At 47.9% G+C, this 18795-nt stretch overlaps 1 protein-coding gene across 7 annotated transcripts in view; it reads left to right on the top strand.

Moving 5' to 3' along the window:
* Positions 1-18795, top strand: part of TIAM2 (TIAM Rac1 associated GEF 2) — a 160626-nt gene that overhangs the window by 93477 nt on the left and 48354 nt on the right. For all 7 annotated transcript variants that reach the window (XR_004968698.1, XM_036316123.1, XM_036316124.1 and 4 more), the window contains 6 exons: positions 6101-6286; positions 6875-7021; positions 14362-14520; positions 15881-15985; positions 16181-16259; positions 18191-18283. Coding sequence is in view for 6 of the 7 variants with exons in the window: in XM_036316123.1 (XP_036172016.1) it covers positions 6101-6286; positions 6875-7021; positions 14362-14520; positions 15881-15985; positions 16181-16259; positions 18191-18283 (769 nt within the window). In the remaining variant the exon portion in view is untranslated. The remainder of the gene's footprint in view (positions 1-6100; positions 6287-6874; positions 7022-14361; positions 14521-15880; positions 15986-16180; positions 16260-18190; positions 18284-18795) is intronic.

Genomic DNA, 18795 nt, shown 5'->3' with positions numbered 1-18795 from the left:
GAACTTTTTTTCCCCCTTCTGTTTATTATTTTCAACAAGTAAACAGGGACAAAACCTCACCACCCTTAGGCGGTCGTGGCTTCCTCCCAGGCGGCTTCCCCCATCCTCCCCCCACCCCTGATTAGCTCTGCGCCTTTCTCACTCCCCGTGGGTCACTGGACCGAGAGCGAGGGGCGGTTAGAACGGGGGCAGTGCAGGGGGGCGCACACTCTTGGTTGGTGGGCTTGGGAGGGCTCTGGGTTTGTGAAACGTGGGCTTCATCTCAGATGTTTACTTCAGGTTTTAAAATGACAGAGGATGGATTGAATTTGGACAATTGGAAGCTGGGGAAGGGAACAGAGCCGGAGGGAAATACAATACATAATGGTGTGTGGTGGGGGCAAGCAACTTGGAGAGTAAGTGACGGAGAGACTGTGAAGGGTTGTGAGGGAGACAGGCCAGACGATGGAGGTGCCGGGCCAAAGCGTGGGCCTCATTCAGGAGGCAGCGTGGAGGTGGCGGAAGGATTTGGGGCAGGAGATTAGCATTCAGCTTAGTTCTGTGAGTGCAAGTCTGGGCCAGGCAAATGCGCACAGACTAGGGACTCAGAGGAGATGCTGCCTTAACCCTCAAGGTGCTCTCAGGTGAGCAGGGTGATAGAGAGCTGAGCATGGAAGTTCAACATCATGTAATGAATTCAGGGCAAATGATATTCCAGAGTGTTCGGAAGACAAACTGGAAGTGTAGCCTCCTGTGTAGTCATGGAGGACTTCCTGGTGGAGGCATGCTTGAATTGCTTCTTAAAGAATGAGACGGAGTTCATCAGAAGAGGAATGGAGACGGGCATTCCAGGCCAAGGGCGAGCACGAGCGCAGGCAGGGCGCTCTGAAACCATGCGGTGCCCCTGGCCTGTGACTGTTCAGGTACATGATGTGCGGGGGTTGCAGGGGGAGAGATGGAGGGTGACTAGGCCCGCCTCCCGTCTGTCTTCTCTGTACCACCGCTGACGCTGCCAGGATTGCCCTTCCTCTGATGCATCCTACACACAAGGCCAGAGTGCTTTTTGCACCTAAAAGCGAATCTGATGATGGGATGACCATGTTTAAAAATCTTTTAGTGGCTCCCCATTGCTTACAAAATACAGTCCCTGGTAACCTCTCCCCACCTCCACCTTCATCTTACAATCACCAAACTTCCACTTCTTCTTTGGGTTTTGCCCCAGGCAGAGAAGACCCACGTGAGCCACACCCCTGCATACAGACTGTCCCCCACCCCTGACCCCTTGCCGTCAGAGGGACGGGCTACAAGGAGCTGCCCTTGCCTCCCCTCCCACCCTCTCCATCAGGGCCCCTTTCTGCTCTCCCGTAAGTCTTGGCGTCTCTATCACTGCTCAGCACACTGTTCTATAATTACCTCCTTGTGCATAAGGTTGCTCCTCGTATGAAGTATGACCGCCTAAAGCAGGGGTGGGGAACCTTTTTTCTGCCAAGGGCCATTTGGATAATTATAACACCATTCGAGGGCCATACAAAATTAGCAACTTAAAAATTAGCCTGCTATTTATTTGGTCAAACATTTACTTACTGTAACTCACCCCAGTGCCTTGGCAGGGCCAGACCAAATGCTTTTGCAGGCCTTACGTGGCCTGAGGGCCGGACATCCCCCAGCCCTGAAGGATCTTTCGCTTTCTAAGCCTGTCCCCCTGGTACTTCACTCGAGTTCATCAGCGAATGCACCTGTGTCTTCCTTCCTCTTCTGCCCACTTGGAGTCCTTCTCTGCCATGGTCCCCTCCCTCCTCCCCACCCTGCTCCTCTCCAGCTCTCAGCCTCTTTCCCCCAGGCCGGCCTGCCTTCCTTCCTTCCTTCCTTCCTTCCTTCATTCCTTCCTTCCTTCCTTCCTTCCTTCCCCAGCTAACATCTCCTTGGGCCATGATCATGTATGTTTTCACAGAAACTCCATGGGGTCAAGTTTGTGTGCATCACCCATTTGAAGGATGAGTAATAGACCCTGAGAGAGGTTAAGTACATTTCCTAATGTCACACAGCTGCTAAGTGGCAGAGCTGGGATTCGAACACAGGTCTGCGCTTCTAACCAAAGGGCTCTCTTGCCTCTCTCAGAAAGACTTTTGTGAGTCAGATTATGTTTCACTTGCTAATTAACCAGGCGATGGCTGGTTGTATATAAAAGAGAAATTAATCCTTAATTTACTTGTTTTCGTAACTTGGAATATTCAGCTCAACTTGATGGGAAGTATATTTATCATAAAACTGAATTCCTGGCATGTGAATTATACCTGAAAGGCAAAACAAAACAACCCAGCTGGTTGTTCTAACACTAGTTAGCCTCAGTGTGGTCTGCGTTACTGCGTGGGTTTCTCTGTGAAGGTAGGTTTTGGTGCTTGGAACGTGGAGCTTTTCAGCTTCTTCTGTCAAAAGGGAAGAACACTTGTCTTTCAGGACAAGCCTGGTGGTGGACGAATGACCAAGCACTGCGATCAGATGACTAAGTGGTAGGAAATACTGTGTGAGGAGTGCTGGGCGTGGCCTGCCTGTGCTGGTCAACTTTTTCTGTGTCATTATTCATCTGCTGTGTTCGGCCTTGGACTCCATCTCCTCCCCCTCCCACTTTCCAGCGCTCAGTAAATGAATACAGCTATGTTAGCAATAAAGAGGAAATTTTTACATTGTGTGTGTGAAAGTGCTCAAAAATGGGGGTTTTCCTCCTTAATATTGTTAATTTTTCCATTTAAAGTGAAAGACAATGGAAACCTCCTTAGAGCAAGTTTTCTTCATTCTTGTCATTTTTTTGTTTTGTTTTGTGCATGGATGATTAAAAGAAATGAAAGCTTGCCAGGCTGGTGTGGGTGAGTGGTTGAGCGTTGACCTATGAACCAGGAGGTCGTGCTTCAATTCCCGGTCAGAGCACATAGCCGGGTTGTGGGCTCTAACCCCAGTGTGGGGCGTGCAGGAGGCGGCTGATCGATGATTCTCTCTCCTCATTGATGTTTCTCTCTCTCCCCCCCTCTTCCTTCCTCTCTGAAATCAATAAAAATTTATTTTTTTTAAAAAAAGGAAGAAATGGAAGCTTACTCTTCAAAAAAGTTGAGTTTTTATTCTCATGTCCTGAGATTTATTTTAAAAATGAAGAACTATCTAGGGGCAATTATCAGTTTTTTAGGAATTTTGAAAAATGGAAAAAATAACAGCCTTTGTATAGGAGACTTGATTTGGGGCATTTTAATTTTAGATGATGTTAGAAAAAAAAAAAAACTACAGAACTTCTCTGAAAAATGTGATGTCAGATAACATTACTATTTTAGTGATGATGATTGCATTTTCCTAAGGTAGTATATGTTTAGGTAGCTACAAAATTGTCTTCTATTTCTCCCTTTACTTTTAAAAAATATATCTCTATCTCCTCCTTTACCTCATCTTTTGAGGCATAATTATAAAACATAACATTACTTTAAATTTGGGCTGAACTTGCACGTGGCTGGTAGGAAATTGAAATGCAAAATGTTCGCTATGAATAGGGCCCCCACGTGAGAGCGTAGATGGTCTTACATCCTGTATGTACAACACTCGGGGGGCTGTGGGGAGGAAAACAGTTGGTAATTGGATGGAAATTTAAATACAAGTTGCTGAAATAGTTCTTGGATAGGACACAGATAGCTGCCTTGGGAGTGAGAAGACCTGGGACCCAGCTGTGTTGTGAATACACGGTAGAGGCTTGTCCCCACCTGTTGTTCACTGGGCAGCAGCTGTGAGCCTTGCTGGTCTGGAAGGGCAGCTTATAATGTGATCCTGGGCAAGTCACTTCCCTCCTGGGCCTCGGCCTCCTGTGCTGAGATAAAAAGGTGGGGTAATCCTACTCCCCCAGCAGCCTCATTGCCTATGTTGCCAGACTTTCTCAGTGTTACAAGATCTGTTCTGAGCTTGTGCGTCCAGTCTGTCTCTCTTTTTTCCTTTGTTTAATCTTTTTTTCTCTCTTCATGTAAACTTTATTTATTTAAATTCTTTATTGTTTAAAGTATTACGTGAGTCACCTCTCCCCCCATGAGTCCAGTCTTTCTACTGTCCTCTTCCCTCCATGTAACCCCAGCCTCTGACTCCATGTCCGCACTGTACTTCCACCTGCATATTCCCCCAAGTCCTTCCCTACCACTTTGGTGACTCTGTGGGAAAAAAAGTCAAATATTTCATTGTTCTTATCCAACCACAAATCCTCATTTAACCTCCATGACTGATTCTCTCTATAAAAAGCCATGGCCTTAAAACAACCAGGTAATTACTGTCTTGAGATATGGACTAGATGTGTGACTAATGATGGCTTACTTTGCCTCAGAGATCTATGGGGATAAAGGATGCATTAGTCAGGGTTCTCCAGAGAAATGGAACCAATAGGACATATGGAAAAATATAAAGAGACTTATTAGAAAGGATAGACCCATGTGATTATGGAGGTGGGCAAGTCCCAAGATCTGCAGAGCGAGTCAGCAACCGGAGACCCCGGAGAGCTGGCTCCAGCCCAAGACCGCAGGCCCAAGGGGCAGGAAGAGCCAGTGATTCAGTTCAAGTCCAAAGGCAGAAAAAACTAACATCTCAGTTGGAAGGCCTTTAGGCAGGAGGAATTCTCCCTTACGGGGGTTGGGGGGGAGTATAGGGGGGTCGGGTGGAGGAGAGGGGTTCAGCCTTTTTGTTCTATTCGGGCCTTCACCTGATTCGATGAGGCCCACCCACATTAGAAAGGGCAGTCTGCTTTTCAGTCTACCCATTTAAAGTTAATCTCATCCACGCGCATCCTCAAAGAAGCACCCAGAATAGTGTTTGACCCCACAGCCGGACACTCCTTGGCCCAGTCAGATTGACCCACAGAATGAGCCATCGCAACGGCCCAGTCAGGAGAAGGACAGGAAGCATTGTTGAACAGAGCGGTCCTCAGGTCCTCAGGTCCCATCTCACTTGTATTTTCTAATTTCAATTTAAAAGTCGCCTCTGCAATGTACAGTAGTGACTGGGATACCCATGTTTTGAACTTCGGCACTTCTTGAGCTTTGTAAGATCTGCTTTAAGCGGTTGGGGTCTGCCAGCCCTGTCTTCCCTCCAACAAACCCAAGCCTCTGAATCATGTTCTTCCCGTGAATTCACCTCCATTTTGTCCCACGTTTTGGGTGGAGATTATCACAGCGTTTCTGACAAAACGTTATGATTCCCTGTTTAAGATGGCACTGTCTTCACCTCCCAGTTGCACTTTGATGTGCAGTCACATAAGTACATTAAGTGATGCCTTTAAAAACACCTTGTAAAGTGCAGAATTCAGTGACAGGGTGAGAGATTGTCATCGTCCTTGATCTATAGTGATTGGCATAGACCTGGATTTTATTTTATTTTACGTATCTATTTCTTTTCACCCACTGTGGATGGCATGGGCTTCTTTATCTCCTGGTATCCAGGGGCTCATTGGTTTTCCTTCTCTCATGCCTGCACCCCCAACAGAAGCCCTAGAAAGTATCTCCGAAACTGGTTCACATGGAATTGTATGAATAAGGGAGAAGCTTTAATAAACAGCGGCATTTTATTAGAAGACAGAATAATGCGCTTATAATTGTGGATTTTCAGGAATTAGCTCGAGAAGACAGGTGTGAGACAGGCTGGGAATATCTTTTCCCTGTGCCTGATCGCTTTACTAGTCCTGATCCCAACTAAAGTGCATTTGCTTCTTACTATCTTGAGTTACTTACTCAGAATGTGCAGAAATGTAAAGCCACGCCCCCTCCCCCCCTCCCCCGCCACACACACACACACACACACACACACACACGCGCGTCCAGCATCCGTGTGTGTGCCATCAGCTCATCTGTAAACGTGAGGGAATGGCACACAGTGGGAAAGCTGACTTCCTGTTGTGCCTCTGCCTACGTCAGGTCTCTCCAGAGGTCGTGCCCCTCGGGCAAGGCACCATGGGGACCCCCGATGCAGTGCTGTGCCATCTGACCCGCTGGCTGTGTTTCGGTGGGAGGGGTGAACCAGGGGGAGGGGGGAGGGCTCGTTTCAGCCAGGCCACAGTGTGTGACCCGTGAACACTCATGTTTCTTTAAATCGCCCTGTTCTTGCCCCCCAGATTCAGCAGTGGGAGCAGAACCTGGAGAGGTTCCACATGGATCTGTTCCGGATGCGCTGCTACCTGGCCAGCCTGCAAGGCGGGGAGCTGCCCAACCCCAAGAGCCTGCTGGCCGCCGCCAGCCGCCCCTCCAAGCTGGCCCTGGGCCGGCTGGGCATCCTGTCCGTCTCCTCTTTCCACGCGCTGGTGAGTGCCCGGGGGACGGAGGACGCTCCCCTTTCCCGGCTCCTGGCCCTCAGCTCCGCTGGGACCACGCCCAGTGACCCAGCAGGGCCCGGGGCGAGCGCTGGGGGTGGAGGGTGGGCAGCATCCTGGCTCTGCTGCTGCTCCTGGGACCCAGCTCCCAGCTCCTGGGAGACGGTCGCTGAGCGTTCACATCCGCATCTGCCTTTCCCCTGTCCCTCCGGGATGGTCAGGAGGGCGCGCGCCCAGGGGTGGCCGCACTGGGTGAATTAAAGGGCTGGTTGAAGGTTACATTCCAGGGCTTCCTGAAGCCGCGCCTGTGGGTGGGGTCTGTGGGTCCTCGCTCAGCCTGGGGAGGGGTCTGTGGCTGTTCTGCCCCCCCTGCTGCCCCCGTGGAGGGATCTGAAGGTGGTCAGGGCCGTCTAACCAGTAGGTGATGCTCTGTGGTGGGTGCCCATCGGCCACGCCAGCCGCGCCACAGCTTCTGAAGGGGCGGTCAGAGCCTGTAGAGCAGGCAGCGGGCGCTGTCAGGCCGGGCTTGGTTCCATCACCCCGATACCACCCTCCAGGCTCTAAACTGTTCTGAATCAGGTGTGTTCTCGAGACGACTCGGCTTTCCGCAAGCGGACGCTCTCGCTGACCCAGCGAGGGAGAAGCAAGAAGGGCCTGTTTTCTTCTCTGAAAGGGCTGGACACTCTGGCAAGAAGAGGCAAGGAGAAGAGGCCCTCCCTAACGCAGGCAAGTGCCTCCACTCCCAGTGACCACAGGACTCCTGGGACATCCTGGTCCTCCCCGCCCCCCCCCCCACACACACACTGCTGCAAACCCTGGGTCCCCCCTCATGTCTGCAAATCATAAAAGCTCACTGTCCGTTAACAATAGGATCAGAGTTAGTTCAAAGGAATGCAGCCTTAGCCTGGACTTTCCCCCCAAATGAAACACACAAGTTGCTCACTTTCCTTTTGGCGCCCCTTGCTCACTCCTGGGGTGCTTGGTAACACAAGAAGAAGAATCAGAAAAGAACCCCCACTTTCCATTGCCTTTCGTACTAATATTTATGTTTCCTATAGATTTTATATTAAAATAGATGTGTGTGATTAGTGATCAGAGTAACTGCAGCTACTGTTCGATGGATCGTGCAGACACCTGGCTTCCTTGTTACCCGGACGAAGTAGGCCAGTGACGGCGAACCTTCTGAGCTCGGCGTGTCAGCATTTTGAAAAACCCTAACTTAACTCTGGTGCCGTGTCACCTATAGAATTTTTTTGATCTTTGCAACCATAGTCAAACAAAGACTTATATTTTTGATATTTATTTTATATATTTAAATGCCATTTAGCAAAGAAAAATCAACCAAAAAAAAAATGAGTTCGCGTATCGCCTCTGACACGCGTGTCATAGGTTCGCCATCACTGAAGTAGGCCCTTTGCCATTACATTTCTCAGACGAGGAGCCTGAGGCCTGGGCGGGCTAGGGGCTTCCTTCCCCCTGTTCACCCAGCAGCCGCAGGGCCGGGACGTGGCCATCCTGCATCCAAAGCCCTGACACGGCGGCCTGTTGCTGCCACTGAATTTCCTTGAGGAAGGGCGGCTGTTTGCACATCTTGTCAAGTAACAAATAGCCTGAGCACTCAGTGTTGAGATGCGGCCACGTGCAGTGAATTGTTTTCAGGACATTCTGAGAGCTCATCGCTGAAGCTTTTTCTAACACTGAACACGGTGCACGACCTTGAGCTTTATGCTGCTGACTGACATGTTTCTCCAGAGACTCTCGGACAGATGAGTTATCCTATGATGACCTAAGGCAGTGGTTGACAAACTGTGGCTCGCGAGCCACACGCGGCTCTTTGGCCCCTTGAGTGTGGCTCTTCCACAAAATACCATGTGCGGGCGCGCATGTACAGTGCGATTGAAACTTCGTGGCCCATGCGCAGAAGTCGGTATTTTGTGGAAGAGCCACACTCAAGGGGCCAAAGAGCTGCATGTGGCTCGCGAGCCGCAGTTTGCCGACCACTGATCTAAGGGAACAGGGAAAGGGCAAGATGACGTCTGAAGAGGGTCTTGTTTTGATGTTTGACAGGTTGTTATTACTCTGACTCCGCTTTCCATATCATGTGGAAGCGAGGGTCACATTTTATGGAGCTTTATTTTCTGACTTTTTTTTTTTAATATATTTTATTGATTTTTTACAGAGAGGAAGGGAGAGGGAGAGAGAGCCAGAAACATCGATGAGAGAGAAACATCGATTCAGCTGCTTCCTGCACACCCCCTACTGGGGAGGTGCCTACAACCAAGGTACATGCCCTTGACCAGAATCGAACCCGGGACCCTTCAGTCCGCAGGCCGACGCTCTATCCACTGAGCCAAACTGGTTAGGGCAATTTTCTGACTTTTATAGAGCTATTTATTTGATGATGCTTAACAGGTTTGTGAACATTAGGAAGTTGAATCATCAAAGCACTTCCTATGAGCAGGACTTATGTTGGACCTAAAAATAAATTTTGCCAACATAGCCATTAATGATTAGAATCAATTGTTTAAATTGGGCTCAGATTACCAAGAAACCTTCTGTGATTTCCTTGGCCAGTCCCACGGTGCTCTAATGGGCAAGAGGGAGGTATTATTGCATCTGTTTTACAAAGCATATGTATTTAAACAGCTACCCCCATTTATTTTAACCAAGCATTGCTTCCGGTATAGGGACGCTGAAGAAATTCCTTTGACTTAGAGGGCTGTTTTCATGGCGTATTTCTGCTTCGGCACTGCAGACTCCGATAACCAGGTTTAATCGAGTTGCAGGTTGAATTAAGGGCATTTGTTCTTACAGATCCCTGGGACTTAGAAATCTGCCTGCAGCTGGTTGAATAATGAATATTACACCTCAGGAGTTTTCCTCCGCTGGCCACTCTTGGAGGATGTTTATAACTTTCCCAAACCAGCTATTTGTATACAGTCGGCATATTGTGCTCGTTAGTGTAACAGAAAGGCAGTCATTCCTGAGCAGTGGGAGGAGGGGCCGGGGCGTTTTTAGATATTCCACTCTCGGTGGTGCCCGTGTCACAGTTCAGCGGTGAGTCACCCTGACTTGAAATCTGTTTAGGTTGGAGTCTAGCCAGTCAGTCCTAGCTGAGCCTTTTTTAGGGGCCAGCCTGGCCAGCCCCAAGTGAAACCTTATAGGTGCTTCCTGGTGAGTAATAGTGAGCCTCAGGGTTTGCAGGGAGGAGTTTGTTATGGAGATGGTGACAACAGTCCCCCAAGAGGCTCAGGACGGGCAGCCTGTACAGGAGTTTCTCGGCGCGCTCCTGGAAAACTGGCTCTGGGCGTCCCAACGGTCTGTGGCAGCGAGTGAATGAAGTATTGTCACATTAGTCATTAGCTCCAAACGGGGGAAATGCTACTGTGGGTCTTTAACATGGAAAATATGAACGAAACCATGTACTCTGAACTATAACCTAGTATTTGTTTAAGTAGAATATTAGTATGGAACCCTACAATACATACATATATATACAGATGGATGGAAGGGTGGAAGGAAGGAAAGAAAGAGAAGAAAGAGAGAAAGAGAAACAGACATTGGTGGTTTTCCTTCATATTAGCTGCCTAAGAAGGAATGAACACTTTCTCCTGTGACATTTTGCTGCTGTTGAGAACACCCAGAGCTGTGAGGCCCCGCCCCTGACGCCCCCCCATCTCACTTGCTAATGGACGTCCCTTTATCAGCAGCCCTGGTGGCGTGGGCCCATTTGTGACAGGCAGGCTCTGATTTGCTACTCACTTCCCTTCAGTGAGCCAAGTGGTAATTACGGGCCATTTGATCAGGGAGCATCTGCTGTGAGAACATGCGGAGCTTCCGTTCCCCTCCTCCAGGCTCACTGAGCAGACGTGAGCTTCCCGGCACATCCCTGGAAAAAGCACAGTAAATACTTTCGTGGGAGCTGCCCTACCAGGGGGAGCTGAGTGGTTTGTCAACCTTAACCAGCTCGTCTGCAGAGCCAGAGGGCAGCTCAGCCGTGTGGCTCCGGGTTCGTGGCCGGCCGGCCAGAGCTGGACCGCACAGTGGGTGGTCTGAGCTTCAGTGCTCACCACGGCTCCCAGGCAGGCTCTCACCCAGATCTTCGTAGTGACCATCACAGAGTCACGGTGGTTAAATCTATTTCAATGTAATGCCACCATCCAGACTGGACTTTAAAAAGTTCTTTCACAAGGTTGGACCCTTCGGCCTTGCCTGTGTGGCTCAGTTGGTTGAGCATCAACCAGGAACCCAGAGGTCACCGGTTCGATTCCCGGTCAGGGCACATGCTGAGGTTGCTGGCTTGATCCCCGGTAAGGGGCATGCAGGAGGCAGCCAGTCAGTGAAGTTTCTCTCTCATTGATGTTTCTGTCTCTCTATCCCTCTCCCTTCCTCTCTCTCTAAAATAAATAAAAACATATTTTTTTAAAAAAAGAGGTACAGTCGATGTACCTTCAAATGCCATTCCTCACACCAGCCCCCCACCTCCCACGCGGCTGGCATTTTAGCATCCTTTACAGGGGAAGATACTGAAGCCGGAGACAGATCACCAGCCCAGGCAAGGCTGGGATTTGACCGAGGCTGTCTGTATGTTTTCACCGTCTCCGTCTGCCTTCTGCGGGAGCCGGAACCTGGGATGGGCTAATTGGAAGTTAATTCGGAGGGGGAGGGGGAGGGAGAGGAGGAGGCAGGCTGGGTTTGCACCAGCCTTGACATGGGAGCCAATCATGGGCTGGGGTGCGGGTGAGGATTAAACCGGGAGGAGGGTTTTCCAGATGGCTCCGTTTGAGGCGCTGCGCTTCAAGATCTCCTGTTCCTTTCAAAGAATGTGGGAGAATGTTCTCTCCGGCTGGTTGAAAATAAAGCGTGTGTATTCCCAGCCTGGATGGCATTGTCCCTTGAGGGAATCAATCTAGTTTTCTGTCCAAATGGGCAAAACTTGTCACAGCCTAGGTGAGCTTAAATCAAACAGCCTTTTCTTTTTCTAGTTCAAATGAATGAATCGGCGCCACAGTCTCGATGCTTCCCTTGCATAAGCAGGTTTTACCTCTGTAATTGCGTACACTCTGGGATGTGTGTGTGTGTGTGTTATACACAGAAAAAATTCTACGTCAGTTTTCATGGAGGTGTCTCTTGAGAGGGTCTGAGTCCCTCCTGGCCTTGTGGGGTGCCTTCTCTTCTGCCGTCCACGCCACCTTAGGTCGAGGGTGGACTCAGGAGGAGATTCCTCAGAGCTGCTGTGGGCACAGAGCCCTGATTCATTGAGTATAAAACGCATATTTCTTTTGTCCTCCCTTCCATCTCTGCATCTCCCTGCACACTGTTCTCTTGTCCAGGGCTTCTTCCCCGGCAATAATCTGTTAATTTCTCCTCTTGACTTTGTTAGGGAAGATTAAGAAGTTGACACTGTAGGAACAGATTTGAATAAGATACGGGAAATGGACAAGCCTGTGTGTGACTGAAGTTCTGGGTGTTTCCAAGTCAGCACCCACGTGTTGGGTGCGTCCTGGGTGCAGGACGCACTGTGTTAGGGCGGAAGGAGACCGGAGGCTCTGCTGTTATGTCAGTCATCCTAGCACCTGGGGACGCCCGAGCAGCTGTGGCCAGCGACACAGGCCAGAAGTTCATCGAACTGGTGGCCTTGGGGGAGGGGATGGGTAGCATTTGAAACGAGGGTGAAGGCTATACATGGTGTCAGCAATGCAGCTGTGGGAAATGGGCCTGAACAAGAATCCGGAGGCGAACGTGGCTTCACTACTGGGTGGGGAATGAATGGCGGGCGTGTGTCCTGCATAACAGAAAGGGGCTGGGGCAGGCAAGTGGCATCCTTTCTGAGGGGAGGTGACTGCCCAGCTGATATTTCCGTCTAGTGTCGTGGTGGTGCGCACACACTGAAGCCAGGTTCTCAGGTTCAGATCCCCACAGTCCCACAGTCATAGCTCCTGTGTGCGCTTGGGCAAGGTTCTAGAGTTTTCCCAGCCTCATTTTCCTCACCTGTTAAATAGAGGGCTCTGAATCGTGAGTGACTGACAGCAGGTCAACGCTGATTGCATCCGCCCTGAGTGCCGGCCTCTCTGATGGACAGCGGGGGGTGGGGCCAGGAGGGATAGTTGTGGGTTTGCATTTCTTATGTCCTCTCCCACCGTCTGTCCTCAGTCACATTTTTCCTGTTCTGTCCCCAAAGTGCCAGATGAAACAGCTTTGCGGCAGGAATCAGGACTGATCTCCGTAGTGTGGTTTCTTACTCCACAGTGACCCCTGCTGGGGTTTTGGTTGGATTCTGCGTAAGCCTGGTCTGCGAGGTTGGGTCTGCACCTTTAAGCAGTACCTGCTGGTTGCTGCCTCACCTGGGTGAAACCACAGCTCACTGCTCAGATGACAAGAAGGAGCTGGGAGGTTTTCCCAGAGGAGAGGACGCGGTCCTGTGAGATAGGGACCCTTCAGGAGATCGTGGTGTCCGTGCTGCTTCTCCCGCCCTTGGCTCCTGGCATCTGCTCCTCTGTCTCTTTTTTCCTTTTGTTTTGCCACGTGAGGTTCATATTGATCCTGGGCTGTCGTCATCTGTCCGGGAAAATGTACAGAAAGTGGCAGATCCGTGGCAGGTCCAGAAATGCCTCTCAGCGATGATCAGCACATTTAAAAGGCACAACCCTTGCCGGTTTGGCTCAGTGGATAGAGTGTGAGCCTGTGGACTGAAAAGGTCCCGGGTTCGATTCCGGTCAAGGATCCGATGCCTGGGTTGTGGGCTCAATCTTCAGTGGCGGGTGTGCAGGAGGCAGCTGATCAGTGATTCTCTCTCATCATTGATGTTTTTCTCTCTCTTTTTCCCTTCTTCTCTGAAATCAATAAAAATCTTTAAAATAAATAAATAAAAATAAAAACGATGGCACAGGAAGATAGGTCTTCCCTTGCTTGCCTGAACCTGTTTTTTGTTTTTTTTTTTAATTTCTTTAATATATCTATTTTTGTTTTTAACTCCTACCTAGGAGGATCTTTGATTTTTTTTTTTTTTTAAATGCATGGAATTCAAAGTCAAATCATCCATCGATAAGAACTTGATGTGTGATGAGGGGGATAGAGTTCTGTGTAGCATTGAATCCATATGTCAGGTTCCTGCTGTGTAAGGTGTTTTTACACAGATGGTCTCCTTTGCTCACACATCTGTATTGTTAGTTAATAACCTGCTGCAACTATATGAATAACACCTGCTTTCACGGCGTCGGACACAGGCCCAGCCAGGGGAGTGTCCTGTCCCGGGTCCCCGCGTGCTGGTTGGGCGTTTGTGGCTGGAGAGTCGGGTCTCTCCAGTCCTCAGGTCTCTGCTTCACCACCAGACCCATGCAACCTGGTCAGAGGAAAGCATTTCTGACTTACTTGCTAAGTGTTCACTAGTTTTCTTTATAAACGTTGGGAGTGCAGGTTAGCACGAGGTCATTGAGTGGCTGTGGTGACGAAGTTTAGGAAACTCAGCGTGTTCGGAAAAGGCCGATGTTGGGGGCTGATTTCTGAAAGGACATGCGGATGTGGAGCAGCTGAAGGACAGAAAAACGTTCCCCAGGCTGGAGGGCTGATTGGCTTAAGTGCAGCTCAGGGGCAGGATGCAGGCGGGCACCTGAGGCCGCGGGTGAGAGTGCACGAAATTCACGAGGATCGTGGCTTAGAGGCAGTTAAGAGGCAGAGCGTGTAGTGGCCAGAACACGGGCCAAGGAGTCAGTTGACTTCCATTGGCCTCTATCAGTTCCATGTGGGTTAAACGAAGAAGGAAGAACAGCTTGTCTGACAGCCCCAGAGGGTCAAGAGAAGCCAGAGGTGGAAGGAGTGTGAAAGGTTTATGATAAAATAATGCCGTAAATGAAGGGGATATGATTTCAGTAGTTTCCCTCATTTTAAAAAATCAAGTCGGAAACAGTCGAGATCCATTTCCAAGATTCCGTGACATCAGATCCCTGGCCTTGTTGTTTGCACCTTTCGTAGGTTTATGAAGACGGGGAGTGTGTCTGACTTTGGTGAGCATATTAATTTAAAAAATCAGTAATCAGTAATCATTTCCTTTTGGAATCTGAAAACAGGTCGATGAACTTCTGCACATGTGCAGCTCAGCAGTGGATGGTGCTCCCCGCGACCCATGGGAAGTCCAGACCTACATTCACTTCCAGGACAGTCCAGGCGTTACCGTGGTGATCAAGCCGGACCACAGGGTGGAAGACATTTTGATGTTGGCATGCAAGGTAATGGGCTTCGCTGCAGAGATGTAATTCTGAAGAAAAAGAATCATTAATGCCACATCCCTATGCCTTCTGAGTCTGTGTGGTTTTCAGGCCTCCCTTTCTACACCAGGGAAATAGTAACTTATTAATGGACGTATTTATTAGCATTCTCCTGTCCATCAGAAGTCAGGATTGCTAGGGCAGGGCCCCTCATCTTCGTGAAGAACCCAAGCTAGTCACTGAGATTCTCTAAGTCCCTTTCTGTAGAGAGTACATCTGAAGGCTGTTGTTATTTAAGTTACTTGGAGATGGTGCCCTAATCTTGGAAGTAGTTTGATTTGATCCTAAGTAGTTTTACCGGATTAAACAAGTAACTTGATACCATTCGCACTGGTTTCATGCAGACTGTTATGAGATGTTTTATTCATTATTCAAATCGGGCTTTATTACTGAAAAGGTAGCTTATGATCAGTCACTGAGTCAAAAACAGACTCAGCACCATCAGGTTAGATGTTTTTAGACCACCAGGTGGCAGAGGAGAGCTTAAATATTTTTAAGTTTTCAGAGAAAGTACAATCAACTATATGAAAAGGTAAAAAAGGCATGCAGAGCTTGGTAACTCTTTACCATGCACACTTAATAGATGTAGATGATCCTTAATTTCAGCCCTCCCTTGTCACTTTGATTGAAGCCTTAGTATACCAGACATTTACATATGTTACTCATGAATATGAATTTTCTTTTCCTCCATTATGTAAGGTTTTTTAGTCAGTCAACAATGTTGTTTTATAGCAATGATGCCACCAATGTGTGTGTGGGTACATATTTTCCTTTTAAAAAAATTTTAGAGTAAGAAATTCCTAATTCTGAAGTCTGTAGAATATGAGATTTTTCACATTTCACTAATTTCTCTGCTTTAGTAGTGGGAAACAACTTAAAGTTAGGTACAACCAATATGTAAAGATATAGCATGTGCTGAAATAGTACGTTGCAGGACTGGGCAAAAGTAGGTTTATAGCTGTAGTACAAATATATAATAAATAAATAGCAAATAATAAATAAGAATAAGCCCAATGTTTCACATACTCACAACTATAGCCCTACTTTTCCCATCCCTGTATATTCTATTGTCAGACATCTGGGACTAGAACCTCTTAAAAATATATCTCCTGCTTTTAGTGGTAAACAGTATCATTTAGAGAAAACTTTGAAAATAATTGTCTGTTCTTGCCATTTTTAAATTCAAGCTCTTATATGGTTTAAACTCAGCAACTTCCATATGGCATTTCATTTTTTAGACATTTCCACTTGGATTTTTAATGAGCAGGGGTGAATTTAGAAAGAATATTTACAACCTGAGTAATTGTCCTTTTCCTTACAGTTGAGGCAGGTGGAACCCAGCCACTATGGCCTACAGCTTCGCAAACTGGTAGATGAAAACATCGAGTACTGCATTCCTGCCCCCTCTGAATACCTGCAAGAACAGGTGAGCGGGAGTCAGCCGTAGGACCAGAGTCGGAGCCACATCCATGGCCTCTTAATTTAAAAAATCAGTAATTTGGAGGGGGGCGGGGGTGGTGGTTCCTGTTTAAATTTGGCGTCTAGTTCGGAAACAGTCGAGATCCATTTCCAAGATTCCGTGACATCAGATCCCTGGCCTTGTTGTTTGCACCTTTCGTAGGTTTATGATGAAATAGAAGTCTTTCCGCTGAATGTTTATGACGTGCAGCTCACGAAGACGGGGAGTGTGTCTGACTTCGGTGAGCATAGCGACGCCCTTACTATTCTGTCCTAGTTTGCCATGGTACCTTAAGACCTAATTTTTTTTTTCCTTAAATTGTCATTTTCAGAAACTATGATAGTAGTTTCTGAACTTGCTTTATCTTCTTCATTTGTATTTATATTAGCAGGCTAAAAAGATAGGTATTGATACTAGGGTAAGAGGCCAAAGTAATTGAAAGGACTAAATGGAAAGTTGATGGGAAATTGGAAATGGTGGCGATAGCACTTTAATGAATTTGTGTGCCAGGTGCTGTTCTAGGCTGATGAGCTCAGGATCAGGTGGCAGCTCTTTTCATCCCAGCGTCTTCTCCCAGCCCACTTTCACCGCCCGGAGCGCAGCCCTTCCTGCCCCTCCCCTCCCCATGCCTCCCTGGGGCGTAAATCAGACCTGTCCTTCAAGAACTAACGCAAGGTCTGTTTCCTGAAGAAGCCTATTGGCTTGCTTTAGCCTCAGTTTAACAACTCAGGGTCAATACTCCCCAGATCACTTTGAAATGTGTAATTCTTGCCTTTCTGTTTATCTGTATTTAAGCTGGTTTTGAGCTCTCTATAGACTATGCTCATGTATAAAGTTCATTTCTGTCTTTCGTTCTGTCTTTTATCATAGGAACTCAATAGTTAGTTAATCATCAATAGAAAGACTATTTCTTATTTTGTTAAATGTATTATCAATATACCCATCTTTCTTAAAATGACTCAAGCTGATCAAATTCTACTCACTGTTTATTACGTTAAAATTTCCTTTTTATGATTTGGTCTTTGTTTCTTATTTTCCGTAATCTGTTGGACCAAATGTTACGTTGGTGTTTCCTTGAAAGCCCTCGTAACGCTTCGTCTATGCTTGTGTTGGCCTTCACTCTACTCCCCACGTCACTCTTTGTGACTCCTTTGTACTTGAATGACTGAAGGACTGAATGAGGAGCAAACGGGAACCTCAGAGACTCCCAGTGCTAGGGGACCGGACACGCCAACAAGTGCTCCCATCCGTGGAGTCAGAGAGCAGGGCAGTCTCCACGGCCAAGGCTTGTTTACAGGTTTCCACATTGAGGGCCAGCACTCTATCCATCCAGTATTCTACCTCCTTAAGATGCCTAGCCTCATATACTAGTATATACAGTTATTTCTTAACAAGTATTTTTTTCATTGAACTTAATTGGGCTTGTTTCAATTAAGAGTAGTTTTTGTTCTTAACATTAAAAAATTAAAATTGTGGTGAAGTACACATAACGTTTGCCATCTTAATCATTTCTTAGTATGGTTAACAATGACAGTTCAGTGTCCATTCACATTGTTGTGCAACCATCACCACCATCCATCTGCAGGACTGTTTTCATCCTGCAAAACCGGAACCCTCTGTACCGATTAAAGAGTAACTCCCCTTCTTCCTCCCCCAGCCCCTGGCAGCCGCCATCATACTTTCTGTCTCTTCACATTTGACCACTTTGGGTACCTCCGACAGTTATTCGTTCCTTTGAGCCTGGCTTATTTTCACAGTATAATGTCCTCCAGGTGTGTCCCTGTTATAGCACGTATCAGAGTGTCCTTCCTTTTGGAAGTGTGAGTCAGGTCCCATGGCATGGACATACCACAGTGTGTCCATTCGTCTGTGGATGGACACACGGGTTCCTTTGGCTTTTTGCCTGGTGTCAGTCACGCTTCTGTGAACATGCGTGTATGGATGGCCCCTGTTTTCAATAAGCTTGTATTTGTGTTCATTAAACCTTTAGATCTGACATGGTCCTCTTTTTCTGATCCTGCTAGCTATCTGCGCTTTCACAGTAGTTGTGACTTAGACACCCCCTGCATGCTGTGCTAGTGAGAATAGACGCTGGCGAAGACGCTGCTGAGCTGGGAAGTCGATCGGGGAGATGAGCTGAGGCTTGTGTTTCCCTTCCGTGTTTGTCCGCAGGGTTTGCCGTGACCGCCCAGGTGGACGAGCACCAGCATCTCAGCCGGATCTTCATCAGCGACGTCCTCCCCGACGGCCTGGCCTATGGAGAAGGTCCGTGCGGCACCTTCCAACCCACTCTGACCCGTGCAATGCAGTCTCGATAGTGCAAGTTCCTTCTTACAGTTGTGCCAGAAAGTGGTTTTCCCTAGAATTTTAAAGAAAGTACACTTAATAGTTTCATTGCAAATACATAGGCATATGTGTAGGTACACTTTGGCAGTGTGTATTAAAATACCTTTCATTTTGAAAATGTCATAGAATCAGCTGTTAAACCGTGTATACATTTTTGGGGGACAGACACCCTGTACATACACAGAGAGCACATACATGCGTATCTCACCGACGGACAGAGGAAAATGTGAGAGCCAGACAGGCAGGCAGACACAGATAACACAAGTGTAATTTCCCGGGCACTTCACAGCAGAGAAATAAGGAGGACGGTTCATTTAAATGGCTCTCGGATCCTTTCCCTTTCAAACTACTCCGTCTGATCCCAGCCGTGAGAGAGCGGGGATTTGTTATCAGTGGCATCCAAATACATTTTGGCACTTTCTTTGAAGGTA

Source organism: Myotis myotis, unplaced genomic scaffold, assembly GCF_014108235.1.
Source record: "Myotis myotis isolate mMyoMyo1 unplaced genomic scaffold, mMyoMyo1.p scaffold_m19_p_7, whole genome shotgun sequence".
NCBI lineage: Eukaryota > Metazoa > Chordata > Mammalia > Chiroptera > Vespertilionidae > Myotis > Myotis myotis.
Note: the sequence above shows the minus strand (reverse complement) of the source record. Positions and strands in the feature narration are given on the sequence as shown.